The sequence below is a fragment of the Budorcas taxicolor genome, chromosome 5 (assembly GCF_023091745.1).
Source record: "Budorcas taxicolor isolate Tak-1 chromosome 5, Takin1.1, whole genome shotgun sequence".
Taxonomy (NCBI): Eukaryota; Metazoa; Chordata; class Mammalia; order Artiodactyla; family Bovidae; genus Budorcas; species Budorcas taxicolor.
Window position 1 is genome coordinate 150,778,228 of NC_068914.1, and position 17,315 is coordinate 150,795,542.

Consider the following 17,315-nt stretch of genomic DNA (forward strand, 5'->3'; position numbering starts at 1 on the left):
CAAATTGTAATGAAGCAACTTACTGTTATTTTCCTAATACTGGTTAAGAGATGTGATTTACTGCTTACACACTGACAGATATCACCCCATGAAATAGGGGAAAAAAGAAAGAAGAAAATTCTCAACTTGCCTGCAAGTCTGGGTTGGCTGCGGCTTTCTGGAGTTCTGCACTGATGATCTTTTCGGTTTTCTCCCGAGCTGCCTGCTCCACCATCCGCTGGCTCAACACGGACAGCTTGGCCAGGGCAGAAGACAGCTCGTCCGTGGCCAGGGCTTGCCGGGCCCTGTCCTGCCAGCTCATGGCACGTTCTGTCAAACACTGAAGGGCCTCCCCCTCAGGCAGCCGCACTGGCAACTTCTGAAGGGACACCAGGAGGGACAGAATCGTCTCCAGCCGCGGCCTTCGAGACCGCATGCAGAGAGGACAAAGGAATTTTACTTCCTTAGCCTGCCAGCTGGACCCCTTCTTCTGCGAACTCGATTTAGGAAGAGGAACACAGCTGTTGTGAAACCAGTCTTTGCAGAGCTCACACTGGAGCATAAACCCGCTCGCCGTCTTGCGGCAAATGCAAAACTTGACGTCCTCTATCCGGTCCACCATGCTCATCTTGGCGAGGTTGGCTGCCCTGAGGGAATGCATGGCTTCCAGCTCCTTCTGCTCCCGCTCTTTGAAAACCGCCACCTGGGTATGACAAACATTTAACTGAAGGGAGTCACTGCAAAATGTTCTCAAAATACCAAATCTTCAAGGGTAGGGACCATTTCCACATTGCAGACTCATGTTGACAAAGCACTGTCTTTTTTTGGCCACACCTTGTAGTATGTGGGATCTTAGTTCCTCAACAAGGGATTGAACCCACAGCACCTCCGTTGGAAGCGCAGTATCTTAACCACTGGACCACCAGGGAGGTCCCAAGCACTGTCCTTAAAAAAAAAAGCCATCGTTTCCTAAAATTTGGGGCAGCCTGACAGTTTCTATGCAAATACTCATCTGTGAAATAAGCAAACTGCCATCATATATGACAATGTCCAGCAGTTGAGTAGTTAATTCTTTCATAAGGGGCAGAAGAAAGATGGGTTCAAGCCACCCTGGTATCAGGCCTGGCTCTTGTACTTAACAAGACTCCTGATCCAGGTTTTCTGAATCTCAGTTTTCCAAAAAATGAGAATATTAGTAACTTCACTTTGCTGTTTTAAGGATTAAATAAGATAACGTGCGACAGTGCCTAACTTGGCGCCTGGCACAAGATAAACATTTAATCGGTACTGACTCCCTACCTCCTTCTAATTCATTCTCTGGGGGAAGTTCAATACAAATCAATTTTATTTATTTCTTGGAATTTCCAGCTTATGGAGAAGAGTAACAAAGGCTGATGACTAATTATAGTAAGGTTTTATGTAACTCATTTCAAAAAAATACATAAAAACAGAACTTAATTATCATGAATATTATCAGGGCTTTTTCTTTTTAAACTCTGTTAGCTTTGAAACAATTTTGAGGCAATTTCCAGTGCTATTTGTCTGGCAAGACTGACTCACTAGGCAGGCTAACAAGAAATTATTTCCATCAGCCTCAAAACAGGATCATTTGCAGGCAGGAACGGCCATATGAAGTCACTTGGTGAATGCGATTCCCCACTATTACATATTGCCCAAGCTCATTTTTATTTTCTACTTCCTCAGGCTCCTTGTAATCATAACATATCCCTCCTACTCTACAATAAAACCCATAATTTTAATTATCTACAAACACTTTTTTGCATACTCACTATATTACTGAATGCTACCGAGAGAGGCAAGGACTGCAAACAGCAGCTGCAGTCAGTCAGCTGGTACCATTCCTTTGAAGAGCACAACAGCATTAAGCACCATTAAACACTCTAAAATCCTAGCCTGGTAATCCCATTACTATGAGTCAAGTGTAGGAAAACAACCTGAAAAAAGGAAAAGGCTAAGTCCACTTTGCTATTATCCATAATACTGAACACCGAGTAACAACAAAAATGATCAGTATCAGAAATGTGTTCAGTAAATTATGGACAATTTGATGGACTACTGGACAACTATTAAAACAACAATAAAGAGGGATATGGAAAGGGCAATTTTAGGGCGAGAGAACAGTTTTTATCCACTTTGACTCCAAATATTAAAAAGGTGTGAAATATGTACAACCATGAGGTCAAAGATGAACCATACAAAAATAAAAAGTTAGGAACATAAAAAAGTGACTGCTTCACAGAATGCTGCATTCACCAAGCAAATTCAAGAAGCACTCTAACTCTCACCACTGTGGCTGCGTCTCTGGTTTCCTCCAGTCCCTCCTCCAGGTCACTCAGAGGCTCAAGGTCCAGATCCTTTTCTTTTTCTTTTTCTATCAGTTCTTTTACTTTTTTCCTTCTATTTTTTCCACTCCCATAAATACCAATGTCAGTCCGGGGACTAAGCACCTATAAAAATAAAACCAAACATTGAGCTCTGGTTTTAAAAAATCTCAAAATTGAAAATAAAAGTAACCATTTATTGACCACTCACATGTCCCAGACACATTCTTAGAAACTTCACCTGCATTATCGAACTCAACCTTCCCAACAAGCCTCTGAAGTAGGTGATATTATCTCCACAAACAAGGGGAACAGGTTCAGAAAGGCAACAAGTTGCTCACAGACACAGCCTTAACACCAGGAATCCATCGTCAAACACGAAACAATCTTATTCCAAAGTCTATGCTCTTAACTATGTTCAAACTGTTCAACGTGAAAAGGGTAATGAGCATTTAAATTTGTGCTTCTCACTATTTACAACTACCAAGACATGAAAGCAACCCAAGTGTCCACTGACAAGAGGAATGGATACAGATGTGGTGCATATATACAATGCAATACTACTCAGCTGCAAAAAAAGAATGAAATATGCCATTTGCAGCAATACAGATGGACCAAGAAATGATCATACCAAGTGAAGTAAGTCAGAACAACAAATATCATATGATATCACTTACATGTGGAATCTAAAAATAGAAATACATATGAACTTATTAATAAAACAGAAGCAGCTTCACAGACATAGAAAACAAACATGGTTACCAAAGGGAAAAGGTGGGGAGAGGGATAAATTAGAAGTTTGTGGTTAACAGATATACAATACCTAGATAAAACATAGATAAACAAGGCCCTACTGTATAGCACAGGAAACTATATTCAATACCTTGTAATAACCTATAATGGAAAAGAATCTGAAAAAGAAAATATATATGTATAACTGAACCACTTTGCTGTACATGAGAAACTAATACAACATTGTAAATCAACTGTATTTCAAGGTAAAAAATTATTTTTTAATTTGTGCTTCTGAGAATAAGATCTTTTGGTGGTAAGAGTCCATGATAACAACAGGGATAAGATGCAGGCTGACACAGTGTAAGGTGAACTGGAAGTAAATGTGTTCAAGGTTCCAGATTACTAGCCAACATTTGATACCACCCAGTAGGAATGAACTTGTATAACCACGACCAGATAAACTGACAACCACCCTCACCTTAGGTAATGAGTCACCTACTTCTGGGGAGGGCACTGAAGGGCACGCACATGAAAACAAACCACTCCTCACCTGTAGCAGCGTGTGGCTGGAATTCTTCTTGAGAAAGGTCCTCCCTGTCCGTTCTCTCCAGGCCCGAGCTGCTGCCACTTGAGACTCCACCTGGGGCAGTGCATCAAGACGCACGGGGATAGGGCGGCCTTTAGCAGATAAGCTCTCCAGCTGCTCCAAGTAAGCATAACTGCTGCCACTCTGGGAAACAGAAGTACAGCCTTACATAATCTGTCATCTCTCATGGAGTCTGGCAATACACTATTAGTAGATCTTACAAAGAGTTTAGTGCTAACCTTTTCCATTAACTATTAGTCTTTAAACCTAATTGTATCTCTTAACAGTCTTCCAATGTCCTTTAAAAAATGTTTGTATAAATTCATGTTGTCAAAGGTTTTTTAAAATGAATTAACAAGGGACCCAGTAAGATGTAAAAACTAGTTCAAAGGACAATCTAAAAACAAACATACAAATGCAATTAGGAATGAGGAAAAGTAAAAGTGAAGTCGCTCAGTTGTGTCCAACTCTTCGCGACCCCATGGAATACAGGCTACCAGGCTCCCCCATCCATGAGATTTTCCAGGCAAGAATCCTGGAGTGGGTTACCATTTCCTTCTCCAGGGGATCTTCCCGACCCAGGGGTCAAACCTGGGTATCCTGCATTGTAGGCAGATACTTTACCGTCTGAGTCACCATGGAAGTCAGAAATGTGGAAAGGAATTTGCTAATAGATGGAAACAGGCATTTAATATCATCCAGGTCAATGGAATCACCTTTTCTACAGTGTGGAGAATAATTTGTTCCTTAGCAATCTGTTTTCCTACAGACTAATTCAGTCACATTACTATTGTTTTTAAATAACTGACAGAGTTGTAATGAGCATGGTAGAAGAAAGTCTAAGGCACACAGAGAATCAAACAAACCCGGGTGGTTTGCTAAACAACATCCACTACTCCACTGAAAGGACATGGTAGTCTCTTCTGGCTGTTTCAAAGTCTTTCAAAATTTTTCCAACTACTATAGAGCAGTATCTTAGTTCTGACAACCTCCTCCATTTATAGACAAGAGCGGATATTCTACTAATTAACAATGTGTCAGTATTTCCACTTAATGAAAATAATCAGTTTTTAAACTCAAGAGTGCTTTAAATTTACTGACATTAAATAATTAAGTCATTACAGGAAATGGAAGAGTCAGTAATCCATCCCAGGGTCCTCGCAAGAACATCAGAGTATCAGGTTGGTGGCCCACAGACGACAATCCAGAGTGATCTCTCAGATGGTACGACTCTCCAAGCAGACATACAGAACACCTTCTGGCTAGGCCAGGACACAGCCTCCTCCAGCCTGTGTACCCTGAAGGACAGCAGAAAATGTCCACTATTTCAAAGCCCCCAAGTCCATCCTCCCACTAAAGGGAAGAAACAGTCCTCGGAAAACCACAGCAGCTACCTCTACTTGCCAGCTCAGTTCTTCAATCATAAACAGCCAACTAAAGATTATCAGTCATCTGATAACTGCCTGAAATTGGTCAAAGATGAAACAAACAGGGGAGTACTGATGAAAACAAGTAATTTTAAAACACAGAACAGAAAGAGTAGCAACTAAGCAGGTCCCAGAAAAACTCAACTGAAAAGAAAGCAAAACAGAAGTCATTAGACCATGACACCTCCTCTTTCTAAGGGCAGCAGCTGTTTAGTGGGAGAGCTGGTTTCCTTTCTTTCAGTCCAGCCCTACAACATATTCACCATTGTAAACGCTGCAGTGAATGGTCTCTGCAGACCATTCAGAAGGAACCTTATGTATTCAGGCATACTTTCATCTCCAGCACTTAGTTCACTGTTTTGAGTTACGTATGTGTAATACATGTCTTTTCAACTAGAATATGCCACTTTGAGGTCCAAGGTTGTATCTTTACACCCTTCTCTCCCATTCCTACTCCCAAACATCCAGATGAGTCCCCAAGAGTATTGTGGGGTTCAGTAAATGTCAGTTTCATTTTCTTTTCCTGCTACTTGTTTCAAAAGTAATTAGAGGACAGTGGGGCGGGGGCTAAATTAGGAGTTTGGGATTAACAGATACCCACTCCTGTACTTTCCTGGTGGTGCAGTGGGTTAAGAATCTGCCTGCCAATGCAGGGGACGTAGGTTCAGTCCCTGGTCTGGGAGGATTCCACATGCCCGTGCACCACAACTACTGAGTCCACACACCCTAGAGTCCTTGCTCTGCAACAAGAGAAGCCACTGCAATGAAAAGCCCAAGCACAGCAGAAAAAGCAGCACTTGCTGCAACTAGAGAAAGCCCGCGCAAAGCAACAAAGACCCGTGACAGCAAAAAATTAACAATTTTTTAAAAAGTACACACTATATATAGAAAATAGGTAAATAAGGGCCTACTGTATAACACAGGGAACTATACTCTATCTTGTAGCAACCTATAATAGAAAAGAATCTGAAAAATATTGTATATATAAAAAAAAACTGAACCACTTTGCTGTACACTTAAAAAAGCACAACACTGTAAATTAACTATACTTCCATTTAAAAAAGTAACCCATGTACATGGCAAGAGAGTCAAATACAGCAGGAAATAAACTCCCTACTGCTAAGCATTAATTAAGTGGCTAATTCTGTCATCTCTCATAGCAAGAAGTCAATAGAAACAAGTAATGTTTAAATAGGTAATACATGTTTAAAAATAAAAATCAGATGAAAGAACAAGTGAATTTCAAGTACACAATTATTTCAGTACAGAATTAAAGGCTTCAAGGATTCAAGTGTGAGACAGCATTCCCTGAATGGTGGACAGCTCAAGAGGTTCTTTACCTGAATAGCTTCCACTTTAGTTGTCCATTCTCGGGCCTTCTGTAAGGCTTCTTTCAGGGACAACACATTGGGCAGAAAGGCTGGAATGCTCTTAGCTTCATTCACGATGCTTTCTAAACTCGCCACACTATGCCGAGGCCTTGATAAACATAAAAACAGGGAGGACGCATGAGGATAAGTCCAACTACTACCAACACTTAAATAACACAACATGTAAAACAACATTCATACATGTGACTTCACTTAATTCTCACCATAAGCCTATGAGAGAGGCAAACAGCTATTACCTTCATTTCCATTTCACAGGTAAGTTTAACTCAGGATCAATTACTTCCTCAAAGTCATTTAATGGAATAAATGGCACACATGAAGCACTGACTCAGAATCAGTGTCAGATCCCATGCTCTTTCCCACACTAAACTACCTGTATATCAGTTTCCACAGGATCTGAAACTGTCAGAGATGCCTAAGAGACAGCAATGTAGGAAGCAGTGGTCTAGAAATCCACTGATGTTGACATTTAATTCAACTATAAGCACTAAACACCTTGCTACACAAAGATTACCGAAATACAGACCTTATCCTAAGAAATATACTTGTACTAAGAACAAATGATTGTGGGTTCACTACTAGGGAAATAGTGATTAATCTGACCTGGGAGAGCTGAGAAGGGTTCTGAACTAGGCCTTAAATAAGTGTGATTTGGTCGTGTAAAGGATTAAAGGAAAAACATCAGGAATTTAATGAACAAAGATGTGGAGAAAACTTGAAGATGTTAAAACCAAGTTTAAGATGAGGGATAGTGAGAACGGGAGGCGGGGTGGGAGTAACAGCAAGAAGGAGGGGAATCTGGCAGAAAAGAAAGATGCAGATTAAGAGGTCTTCAGGGCTGTGAATTAAGGTCTATGTGAGCAATGGGAAATTACTGAGAGTGGGAACAGTTTGAGCACCCATGATCCCTACTATGTGCCAAGCACTGGGCTATGTCCTTGGGATGATTAACGCACAAGATGACATAGTCCTTGCCTTCGTAAAACCTTTTAATCTTGGGGGAGGTGATTATCAATAAAACATTACAATACACCATAATTACAATAATAAAGGAAAAGGAAGATGCTGTCAGAATATACAGTAGGGGGACTTGGTTGACTTGGCAGTAAGGAAGGCTTCCTAGAAGTGACTTCTAAGCTGGCTTCTCCTTTCTGAATAGGAACTAGTCAGGAACGCCAGGACCAGGCCAGGGGACGGGTGGTGGAGGTACACCAACGTAGGTGGACAGAGGGGAAAGGTGTTCCCCAGGGTTGGTGTGGAGAGCAGGGGTCATTATGTCTGGAACACAGAACACAAGAAAAAGAATGGCAAGGGGTCATGGTAGGTATTTAAGCAAGGGCCTAGATTACAAAAGTCAGGTTGAGGAAGTCTGAACTTCACCCTAAGGGGATTGGGAAACAGTGATGGGGCTTTAAGCAGTGAAGTCAAACTGTCACTTCTGCACTTTAGGAAGATACTAATTTCACTGTGAAGAATGGATGACAGAGGGTTGAGATTATAGACAGAACCTGGTGCTGTGTGCTAAATCAGCTGTAACAACAGCCCAAAGAAAAAGAATCAAAGAGAAAAACACCAAAGAAACAGCATCAGCAGGACTTGGGAGCTGAGTCTGAGGGGAAGGAAATGGGAGGGCAGGGCCAACACTAATTTCCAGAGTTCTGGCTTGTTCAAATGAGTGAAAGAGGGTTTAATTCAAAGAAAACAGGAACAAAGGACGAGAACACGGGAAGCAGTGGATGAAGGTTATTTTGAATACGGGGAGTCTGAGGCACCTACAGGACATCCTCTGGAATTACTTAACAAGCAGATGATAGCTACAGGTAAAAAAACAAACTTGTGTTCTACATGAGGATTTGGAGTTAGTCTGTACAAAGATGGTAAATGGAGACAAGAAGTGAGATGAAATTTCCAAGAAAGGGTACAAAGTGAGCAGAAAAGCGGCCTAGGTCAGAATTCTAGGGAAAGCACTCTCTAAAAGAGGCAGAGAGGCCAAAATCAGGAGGAGGATATCTGGAAAGGAGCAGTCAGCAGCCAACCAGCGCTTAGGATGCAGAATGTTAAGGGTGCATTTCAGAAGAGCTTTGACAGGAGCTGGAAAACTGACTCCCTCAGTCCTCTCTATCAACTTCATTTTCTTCATGACACTAATTTGCTGAAACTCTGGAAGATCTCCTGGAGAAGGAAATAGCAACCCACTCCAGTATGCTTGCCAGGAGAATCCCATGGGCAGAGAAGCCTGGCAGGCTACATACAGTCCTTGGGATCTCAAAGAGTCGGACAGGAGTGAATGACTAACACTTTCACTTTTCATTCATTGTCGGCCAATTTTAGAACTGCCTTTCCTATCAGATGGAATCCAAAATAAGTTGACTGGCAAAGTAATTAAGCACATGGAAACTTTGGAATGAAGTAGAAAAAGCTTTAAATTTGAGCTGTATTATTTAACAACTATGTGATCTCTGTAAGCATCCCAATTTCCTCATCCTCACAAAGGAAATTATATTAATATTAATCTTTGGTGAAGAAATACTTTCATACAGAACATGGAAGTCAAACTGACGGACACCTGACTTCAATCTCACAAGTCTATTGGGTGCCGATGCTAACGCCTCCCATTCTCCTGCCTGACTCTCATCTCTCTCTACTTCCCCGCGTGAATCCCCTGCTGGGGTAAAATAAACACCACTCAGCTTCTGTCACCTGGGCACACACTGACACATTCCTTAAGCTGATCTTAGGACATGTCTCTTACCTCCCCTCCCATTTCAATCCCACTCATTCTTCAAGGCTTGACTTACATTGTCCTCTTTCTCTCAAGAGTCTCTTCTAACCCTCCAAGCTACACTGACCTTTCCCCCTCTGATTCTAGCATTTTTCTGTTCCTCTCAGTTAACAACATACTGTAGCAGAGCTTTGTATTTCTTAGCTCCTAACTAGAGTAGCAGTAATGGTGAGGCTGTAAACAAAACACTACTTTGTATCACTTACTAAAGTACTTAACAAAGGACTCTGCACACAGTGTGCTCACAAGATGTGAAACTGTCCATATACAGACCCACTTGATAACCTAGTGACCACTTGGGGAAGGCACAAGACATTCAGCTCAACAGACCTTTATGTTCCTCCCCACTCTCTACTTTCTAACCTACATCTTAAAGAGGGGACAGTCACCAATAGATGTGTTCACCTTGCCTGTAGGCAGACCTTGGCCTTCTCTTCCCATCGCTCAGAGACTGTGAGGAGCTCCTGAAGCTCGGCCATCGCTTTCTCCACAGCATGGTGGGGTGCCAAGCCGACCCCAGAGTCTATCAACTTCTTCATGATATCCAAGGTGACCTGCTGAGGGTCTGACAGTGTCAGTCTTACTTCATCCAACCAGCGAGCTTGCTGAAGCTCTTGCTTTAGTCGAGCTAACTCTGGGAGCTCCACATACAGACTGGAGCCCATATCGATCAACATCTGGAGTTTGGACGAGTCTGGGGTCTCGTCCATCATGGCCTCCTGAGCACGCTCATGAAACTCCTCCACGTCATCAAGCAAATTCTGAAAAGGTCAAAGGAATAAAGAACAAACTTAGAAGATACAAAATGAGTATGGAATACATATGGTTCTGGCAAACTACCAAATTCTAGACTATTTAATAATCTCACTATCATAGCACCAGACATATGATAAAGACATAAATATGCTTCTCTGTAATTACTTACACACCCCTTTTCAATATGATTAAGTCACTATTTTGGGGGGCTCCAAAATCACTGCAGACGGTGCCTGCAGCCATGAAACTGAAAAACGCTTACTCCTTGGAAGGAAAGTTATGACCAACCTAGAGAGTACATCAAACAGCAGAGACATTACTTTGCCAACAAAGGTCCGTTTAGTCAAGGCTACGGTTTTTCCAGTAGTCATGTATGAATGTGAGAGTTGGACCATGAAGAAAGAATTGATGCTTTTGAACCGTGATGTTGGAGAAGACTCTTCAGAGTCCCTTGGACTGCAAGGAGATCCAACCAGTCCATCCTAAGGAAATCAGTCCTGAATATTCATTGGAAGGACTGATGTTGAAGCAGAAACTCCAATACTTTGGCCACATGATGCGAAGAGCTGACTCATTTGAAAAGACCCTGATGCCGGGAAAGACTGAAGGCAGGAGGAGAAGGGGACGACAGAGGATGAGATGGTTGGACGGCATCACCGACTCAATGGACATGAGTTTGAGTAAACCCTGGGAGTTGGTGATGGAGAGGGAGGCCTGGCGTGCTGCTGTCCATGGGGTCATAAAGAGTCAGTCATGACTGAGCAACTGAACTGGTCACTCAAAAATATTTCATGACTGCTGAGTTAGGTACAGGGACTAGTCTAGGCACATAGCATTAAACAAAAAATACAACATCCTTGTCCTCAAGGAACACATGTTTTAATGTAAGTGGCCAGATACTGAAGACATGAACATAATGCTTCAGTTAGTTTTCAGTGCTATGAAAGTAAAACAGGGCAATTCAATACAAAAGTGATCAGAGGTGATGAGGTGGCAGGGGGGAGCATATTATTTCACAACGATGATAACAACCAAAACGACAGTGAGGAGGTACAGGAGGAACACTAGTTCAGGAAGGGCAAATAATAATTGCAAAAGCTTTTAAAGAGGAATGAGCTTGTGTCTTGGTCCAAAGTGGATGATGGATAGCAAAGTGGATATGGAAGAAAAGTGGTTAAGGAATAAGCAGAGGTCAGATTACACAGTGCCATGTAGATTAATTACAATCACTTCGCATTTTATTCTGATGGCTTTGGGGAACCACGAGAGGATCTTAACCACGGGGAAGTGATATGACTTGGTTTCTATTTTACATAATCACTCTGGTTACTGCATGAAAAATGAACTGTCGGGAACAAGAGTAAAAGGAGACCAGTTAAGGAGCTGCTGCAGTAATCTAAGGGGCAGAGTCCCACAGTTTAGGGCATAATTTAAGTGATGGAGATGATGACTAGCAGTCGACTCTGAAAGACATTTTAGAGGCAATATAACAGCAGCACTAGTTTTGAAACTGAATGTGGTATATGAGGGGAATAAGGCAATTAAGGGTTTTGATTCATCTCATCTAAAATGCCGTTCAACCCACCACAGGCAAACAGAGTGGCTACAACTGGATAGACGAGTCTGCAGCAAAGAAGAAAGGCAGTCAGAGCTGGGCATCAACTGGATACAGGTGATATTTAATGTCACCAAGAAGACATCAGGACCTCGAGAACAAAAGGCCAAGACTCCCAATGTACTCCAACCCAGAAGCCAAGCTGAGGAGAAAACAAACAGCCTCCCTAAAGAGGAAGGAACTGTGAATCGTGAATCTGAGATAAGCACAGTGTGGTGTCAGATGTTTAGAAAAGCAAATCTCTCAGGAAGGAAAGCATGGTCGATAATCAGAACACTCTTACAGCACAGGGTTCAGACAATACAACAGACGTTGATTTCACTGTCGATAACCTTGACAAAAACCATTTTAGTTACCCAGCCCTGGCCAAATCACAGAAAGACACCACAACTTATCAGAAGTTAACTATGCAGATTAATGTATCTGAGAGACACTTCTGAGATTTTACATATTCATTAAGCCATGATGGCCCTGGTAATTTCAGAGTCCTGCATTTTCAAAAGTTCATGGGCTAGTAATTCACTGATACATTGATTCCTTTAACTAATTTTTTCCATTTCAATTACATCTACGTTAAATGGAGGTTCTGGCCTAAAACTAACATAGAAAAAAATATTTCTAAACTAGCCTTAGTTCCAGATTTTTAAAGGAGGAATTAAAGACTAAGAATGAAACCAAGAGAGTTCTTACTACCTACTGAAAAACCTTAAACAGCAGCACTGATTTGAGAAGAGAAACATACAGAACAAAAAAACGAATCAAGACACACTATTCTTTTTACCCCAAAAAGAACGCGATACTCCACCTTTACTTGTCGAGCTTGGCTGATGACGCACGGAAGACTGAAGAGCTGCTGGACAAAGGCCTTCAACTCTTCAACCGTCAGTTTGGTCCGCGTCCTCCCACCGTCTGGGCTCTGCCTGGGGTCAATGTTGAGACGTAAGTAAGAAAATTCAGTCACTCCAGCATTAAGGGGGTTTCTAGTCTCTTCAGAATTCTAACCCAAGAAATCCCAAAATACAAGTGTCTGAGGGATTTCATTTTCAAATGAGATTCTTAGCTCTTCAGTTAATGGCTCAAAGATTCAACACTCTAAATTATAGTTCTTCCAACCTTACAAGTGTTAAACATTTCAAACATTTAATAAATTCTCACAGTAAAATGTTAAGTTCACTGATAAAACTAAATCCTCCATCTCAGGGAACTTAAGATGTAGAACAAAGGCCTTTAACCCAGCTTAGGAGATAATAAACCCTGTGAAACTGACTCCAGATTACGTATGTACATACACTTTTCTAAGAAAAGGGTCTCTAAAGCTTTGGCCAGATTCTCCAAGGTGGGGAGGCGGGGGTAAGAGACCCAGTGACAGGTGCAGAGTCCTGACTGATGATTGGTCCCTCATAAAACAAAAGATTAAAAAATGTACCAAGTAATTAAAAACCCAATGTGAACTGCTATAGAAAAAACTATTCAGACACAAGGAGTGTGTTAGAATGAAACACTGCCACAGAAAATGAAACGTGAATTATGTGAAACCCAAGGCATATACTGCCATGCTCCTTAACAGCCTCCCCTGCACCCAGGTCACTCTCTGCTGCCACCTGCCTTCAGCCTGCAGTATCATCTATTTACAAACACTATTACACACCTACTGTGTGCCAGGCATGCTTCAAAGCACAGCAATGAGAAGGATGAAAATCCCACATTCTACTCTAGCATTATCTTCCAGTGGGGTAGGAAAAGAAGGAGGAGATAAGGCAGTAAGTAGATTCGTCTACCAGGAGAAAAACAAAGCAGGAAGGAAGAATAAAAAGGCTGCAATTTTACAAGGTTGTCGGAGAAGGCCTCTCCAAGAATATGATGTCTAAAAAAGACTTGGAAGAAGCAAGGCAGTAAGCCAGCTGGGTATCCGGGAACACAGCCCCAAGGAGGGCCAGGAGCAAACACGCAAGCCCTAAGCAGAGGACACAGTGAGGGGGAAGGGCTGGGGGAGCACGGGGAGGGGGAAGGGCAGGGGCAGCACAGTGATGATGACAACAGGGGGGATAGCGCAAGCAGAGCAAGAGAAGCACGCGCAGCAGGAGACAAGGCTGGGCATTACTTGGGAAGGGTAACACAGCCTCACAGACAATTAAGACTCTGTCATTACTCTGGTCAAAACAAAACAGAAAACCACTAGAGAAATTCTTCAGTCTTACCTGTGTTTCTGCTTTTTGCTCAGAAGCAGCTGAGCCACAGAAGCACACGTCTCAGCTTCTTTTACAGCATCCTTAAGTTTTCGAAAGAGATCATTCTCTGGGTATTTCCTATCCTCAGCATCCTCCAACATTACTCGTAACTCAATCAAATCTGTAAAAACAAAGAGAGCCATATACTATCACCACAGAAAATAAAAAGCCAATCACCAACCAATTAGCAAAAACACTACAGCTGTTAAAATCCGGCCAATACAACTGAAGCTTATACCAGGTGGCTTGTTCCTAATTCCGAGAATTTCTCAGTTCAGTTTAGTCACTCAGTCGTGTCTGACTCTTTGCGACTTCATGGACTGCAGCACACCAGGCCTCTCTGTCCATCACCAACTCCCAGAGTTTACTCAAACTCATGTCCATTGAGTCGGTGATGCCATCCAACCATCTCATCTTCTGTCGTCCCCTTCTCCTGCCGTCAATCTTTCCCAGCATCAGGGTCTTTTCAAATGAGTCAGCTCTTCGCATCACGTGGCCAAAGCACTGGAGTTTCAGCTTCAGCATCAGTCCTTCAAATGAATATTCAGGACTGATTTCCTTTAGGATGCACTGATTGGATCTCCTTGTAGTCCCAAGGGACTCTCAAGAGTCTTCTCCAACACCACAGTTCAAAAGCATCAATTCTTTCTTTATAGTCCAACTCTCACATCCATACACGACCACTGGAAAAACCGTAGCCTTGACTAGATGACCTTTTTGGCAAGGTAATGTCTCTGCTTTTTAATATGCTGTCTAGGTTGGTCATAGCTTTTCTTCCAAGGAGCAAGCATCTTTTAATTTCATGGCGGCAGTCACCATCTGCAATTTGATTTTGGAGCCTAAAACCATAAAGTCTGTCACTATTTCCACTGTTTCCCCATCTATTTGCCATGAAGTGATGGGACCAGATGCCATGATCTTAGTTTTCTGAACGATCTGATCTTAGTTTTCAAGCCAACATTTTCACTCTCTTTTCACTTTCATCAAAAGGCTCTTCAGTTCTTTGCTTTTTGCCATAAGTGTGGTGTCATCTGCATATCTGTGGTTATTGATGTTTCTCCCAGCAATCTTGATTCTAACTTGTGCTTCATCTAGTCCAGCATTTCTCATGATGTACTCTGCATATAAGTTAAATAAGCAGGGTGACAATATACAGCCTTGAAGTACTCCTTTCCCGATTTGGAACCAGTCTGTTGTTCCACATCCAGTTTTAACTGTTGCTTCTTGACCTGTACACAGATTTCTCAGGAGGCAGGTCAGGTGGTCTGGTATTCCCAGCTCTAAGAATTTTCCACAGTTTGTTGTGATCCACACAGTAAAAGGCTTTGGCACAGTCAATGAAACTGAAGTAGATGTTTTTCTGGAACTCTTTTTTGATGACCCAATTGATGTTGGCAATTTGATCTCTGGTTCCTCTGCCTTTTCTAAATCCAGCTTGAACATCTGGAAGTTCTCAGTTCACATTCTGTTGAAGCCTGGCTTGGAGAAAATTGAGCATTTCTTTACTAGTGTGTGAGATGAGTGCAACTGTGTGGTAGTTTGAGCATTCTTTGGCATTGGAATGAAAACTGACGTTTTCAAGACCTGTGGCCACTGCTGAGTTTTCCAAATTTGCTGGCATATTGAGTTCAGCACTTTCAACAGCATCATCTTTTAGGATTTGAAACAGCTCAACTGGAATTCCATCACCTCCACTAGCTTTGTTCGTAGTGATGCTTCCTAAGGCCCACTTCATTTCGCATTCCAGGATGTCTGGCTCCAGGTGAGTGATCACACCATTGTGATTATCTGGGTTGTGAAAATCTTTTTTGTATATTTCTTCTGTGTATTCTTGCCACCTATTAATATCTTCTGCTTCTGTTAGGTCCATACCATTTGTGTCCTTTATTGTGCCCATCTTTGCGTGAAATGTTCCCTTGGTAACTCTAATTTTCTTGAAAAAAGAATTGCTCAGTAAGCCATTAATGTGAGTCTACTTGTAACAACGGTTCCCCAAAATATATGATACATCTGCTGTTAGCCATCTGTCTCATTTTATATCAACTTTATCACTTAACGAAAGATTCTCAAACAGGAAATTAAGTCTATAGTCAACCAACTCATTGGTCTCAAATCTCTTACGAAGCCTAGGACTTTTCCTTAATGGAGGAAAAACACATGAAACAAAGATCTCTTTCAAAGTGAAAACCATTTCAGTGTCTGCTTAAAAAAGGAAGAAACTTAACCTTTCTTGTGACTGAAGTTGGCAGATAATGCTTCTGTAACACGACTGACCCACGTGTCATAGGACTGTGCCCTGACCTTCACACCATAGAGCAGAGAAGGGAGGTCCTCCAATGGGTAGCGATATCTAAAAAGAAGATCACATACAAAAATAAAAACTTTCAAAACCCAACAATAATTTGAAAATAAATTAACACTGAAACAGAATCACCTTAAGGGAAGTACCATGGCCAGGTACACATAAAGAGAAGAGCCTAGGCAGCTCACAGAGCTTTAATTCAGAGAGAGGCAAGGAATGTGTCCCATCAACTTGATAAAGCAACTCATTATACTCAGTAAGTTCAGGGCCAACTTTAATGGGCTGACCCTCAAGAAAGGAGGCGGACGGGTTAAGAGGTAACCAGAACAAACACAAGGAAGGGCATTACGAACAAGAGTATTAACAATTTTTAAAAAGACTGTAATGGAAGCCTTACGAGAAACGTGTGGATACCTAAGACATTTTTTCTGCATGGGGCAGGGGCACAGATCAGTCGGATGGTAGAGACACACGAGCCGTTCAGGATTACAGGAGCATGTGAGAGCAGAGAGGAAACAGGTGGTCCTGCAGGCTGAACACTGCCGCTCATCATCAGGCACAAGCTCAAACACCTCTTCCTCCGACATCAGGACACCCTGAAATACAACTGATGTCACCTGATCAAGTCTTTCCAGTCTTTTGAGCATCAGAGAACTTAAACTTGTTAATTTTTTTACTACTCTGACGACATAAACACGGGAGATACGATGGCACATCCTCAAAATATTTTCTAAAAACATTGCTAGTTTTTTATGAACAAGACTAAACCTCAGTATCTAAGAATGCACACGTGACTGATAAAAACGTCTTAAAATGCAGAAATGCTTACTACAAAGAGGTTAAAAGTCATTTGTTGAAGGAAGGACAGGAAGGAGTAATTGGGAGGTACTTTGAAGATGGCTGATAAGGGTTTTCTTGGGCACAGTAAGCCAAGACTTTTTTATTTGCTAGTATTATTTTTCTAACATATTTTGCCCTAAAAACCTTTTTTAATATATAATTTTGAAAGGTTATACCCTATAGTTATTACAAAATACTGGCTAGCTGATAAAGTTCTATTTCTTGACCATATGGTGATGACAACAACGGTTGCCATAGAATAATTCATGAAGTTCTATATGTTTTATGTGTTTTTTTTTCTATTTAACATAAAAGAGATAAATCAAAAAGCA

The 17,315-nt window shown here is 41.6% G+C and overlaps 1 protein-coding gene across 3 annotated transcripts in view; it reads right to left on the reverse strand.

Annotated features, from left to right (window-relative positions):
- The window catches only part of KDM5A (lysine demethylase 5A), a 60,481-nt gene that overhangs the window by 15,840 nt on the left and 27,326 nt on the right, over positions 1-17,315 (reverse strand). For all 3 annotated transcript variants that reach the window (XM_052641234.1, XM_052641236.1, XM_052641235.1), the window contains 9 exons: positions 16,558-16,739; positions 16,067-16,191; positions 13,812-13,962; positions 12,419-12,533; positions 9,648-10,003; positions 6,410-6,548; positions 3,607-3,786; positions 2,286-2,447; positions 131-682 (listed from right to left, as the gene is read on the reverse strand). In XM_052641234.1, coding sequence (XP_052497194.1) covers positions 131-682; positions 2,286-2,447; positions 3,607-3,786; positions 6,410-6,548; positions 9,648-10,003; positions 12,419-12,533; positions 13,812-13,962; positions 16,067-16,191; positions 16,558-16,739 — 1,962 coding nt within the window. The remainder of the gene's footprint in view (positions 1-130; positions 683-2,285; positions 2,448-3,606; positions 3,787-6,409; positions 6,549-9,647; positions 10,004-12,418; positions 12,534-13,811; positions 13,963-16,066; positions 16,192-16,557; positions 16,740-17,315) is intronic.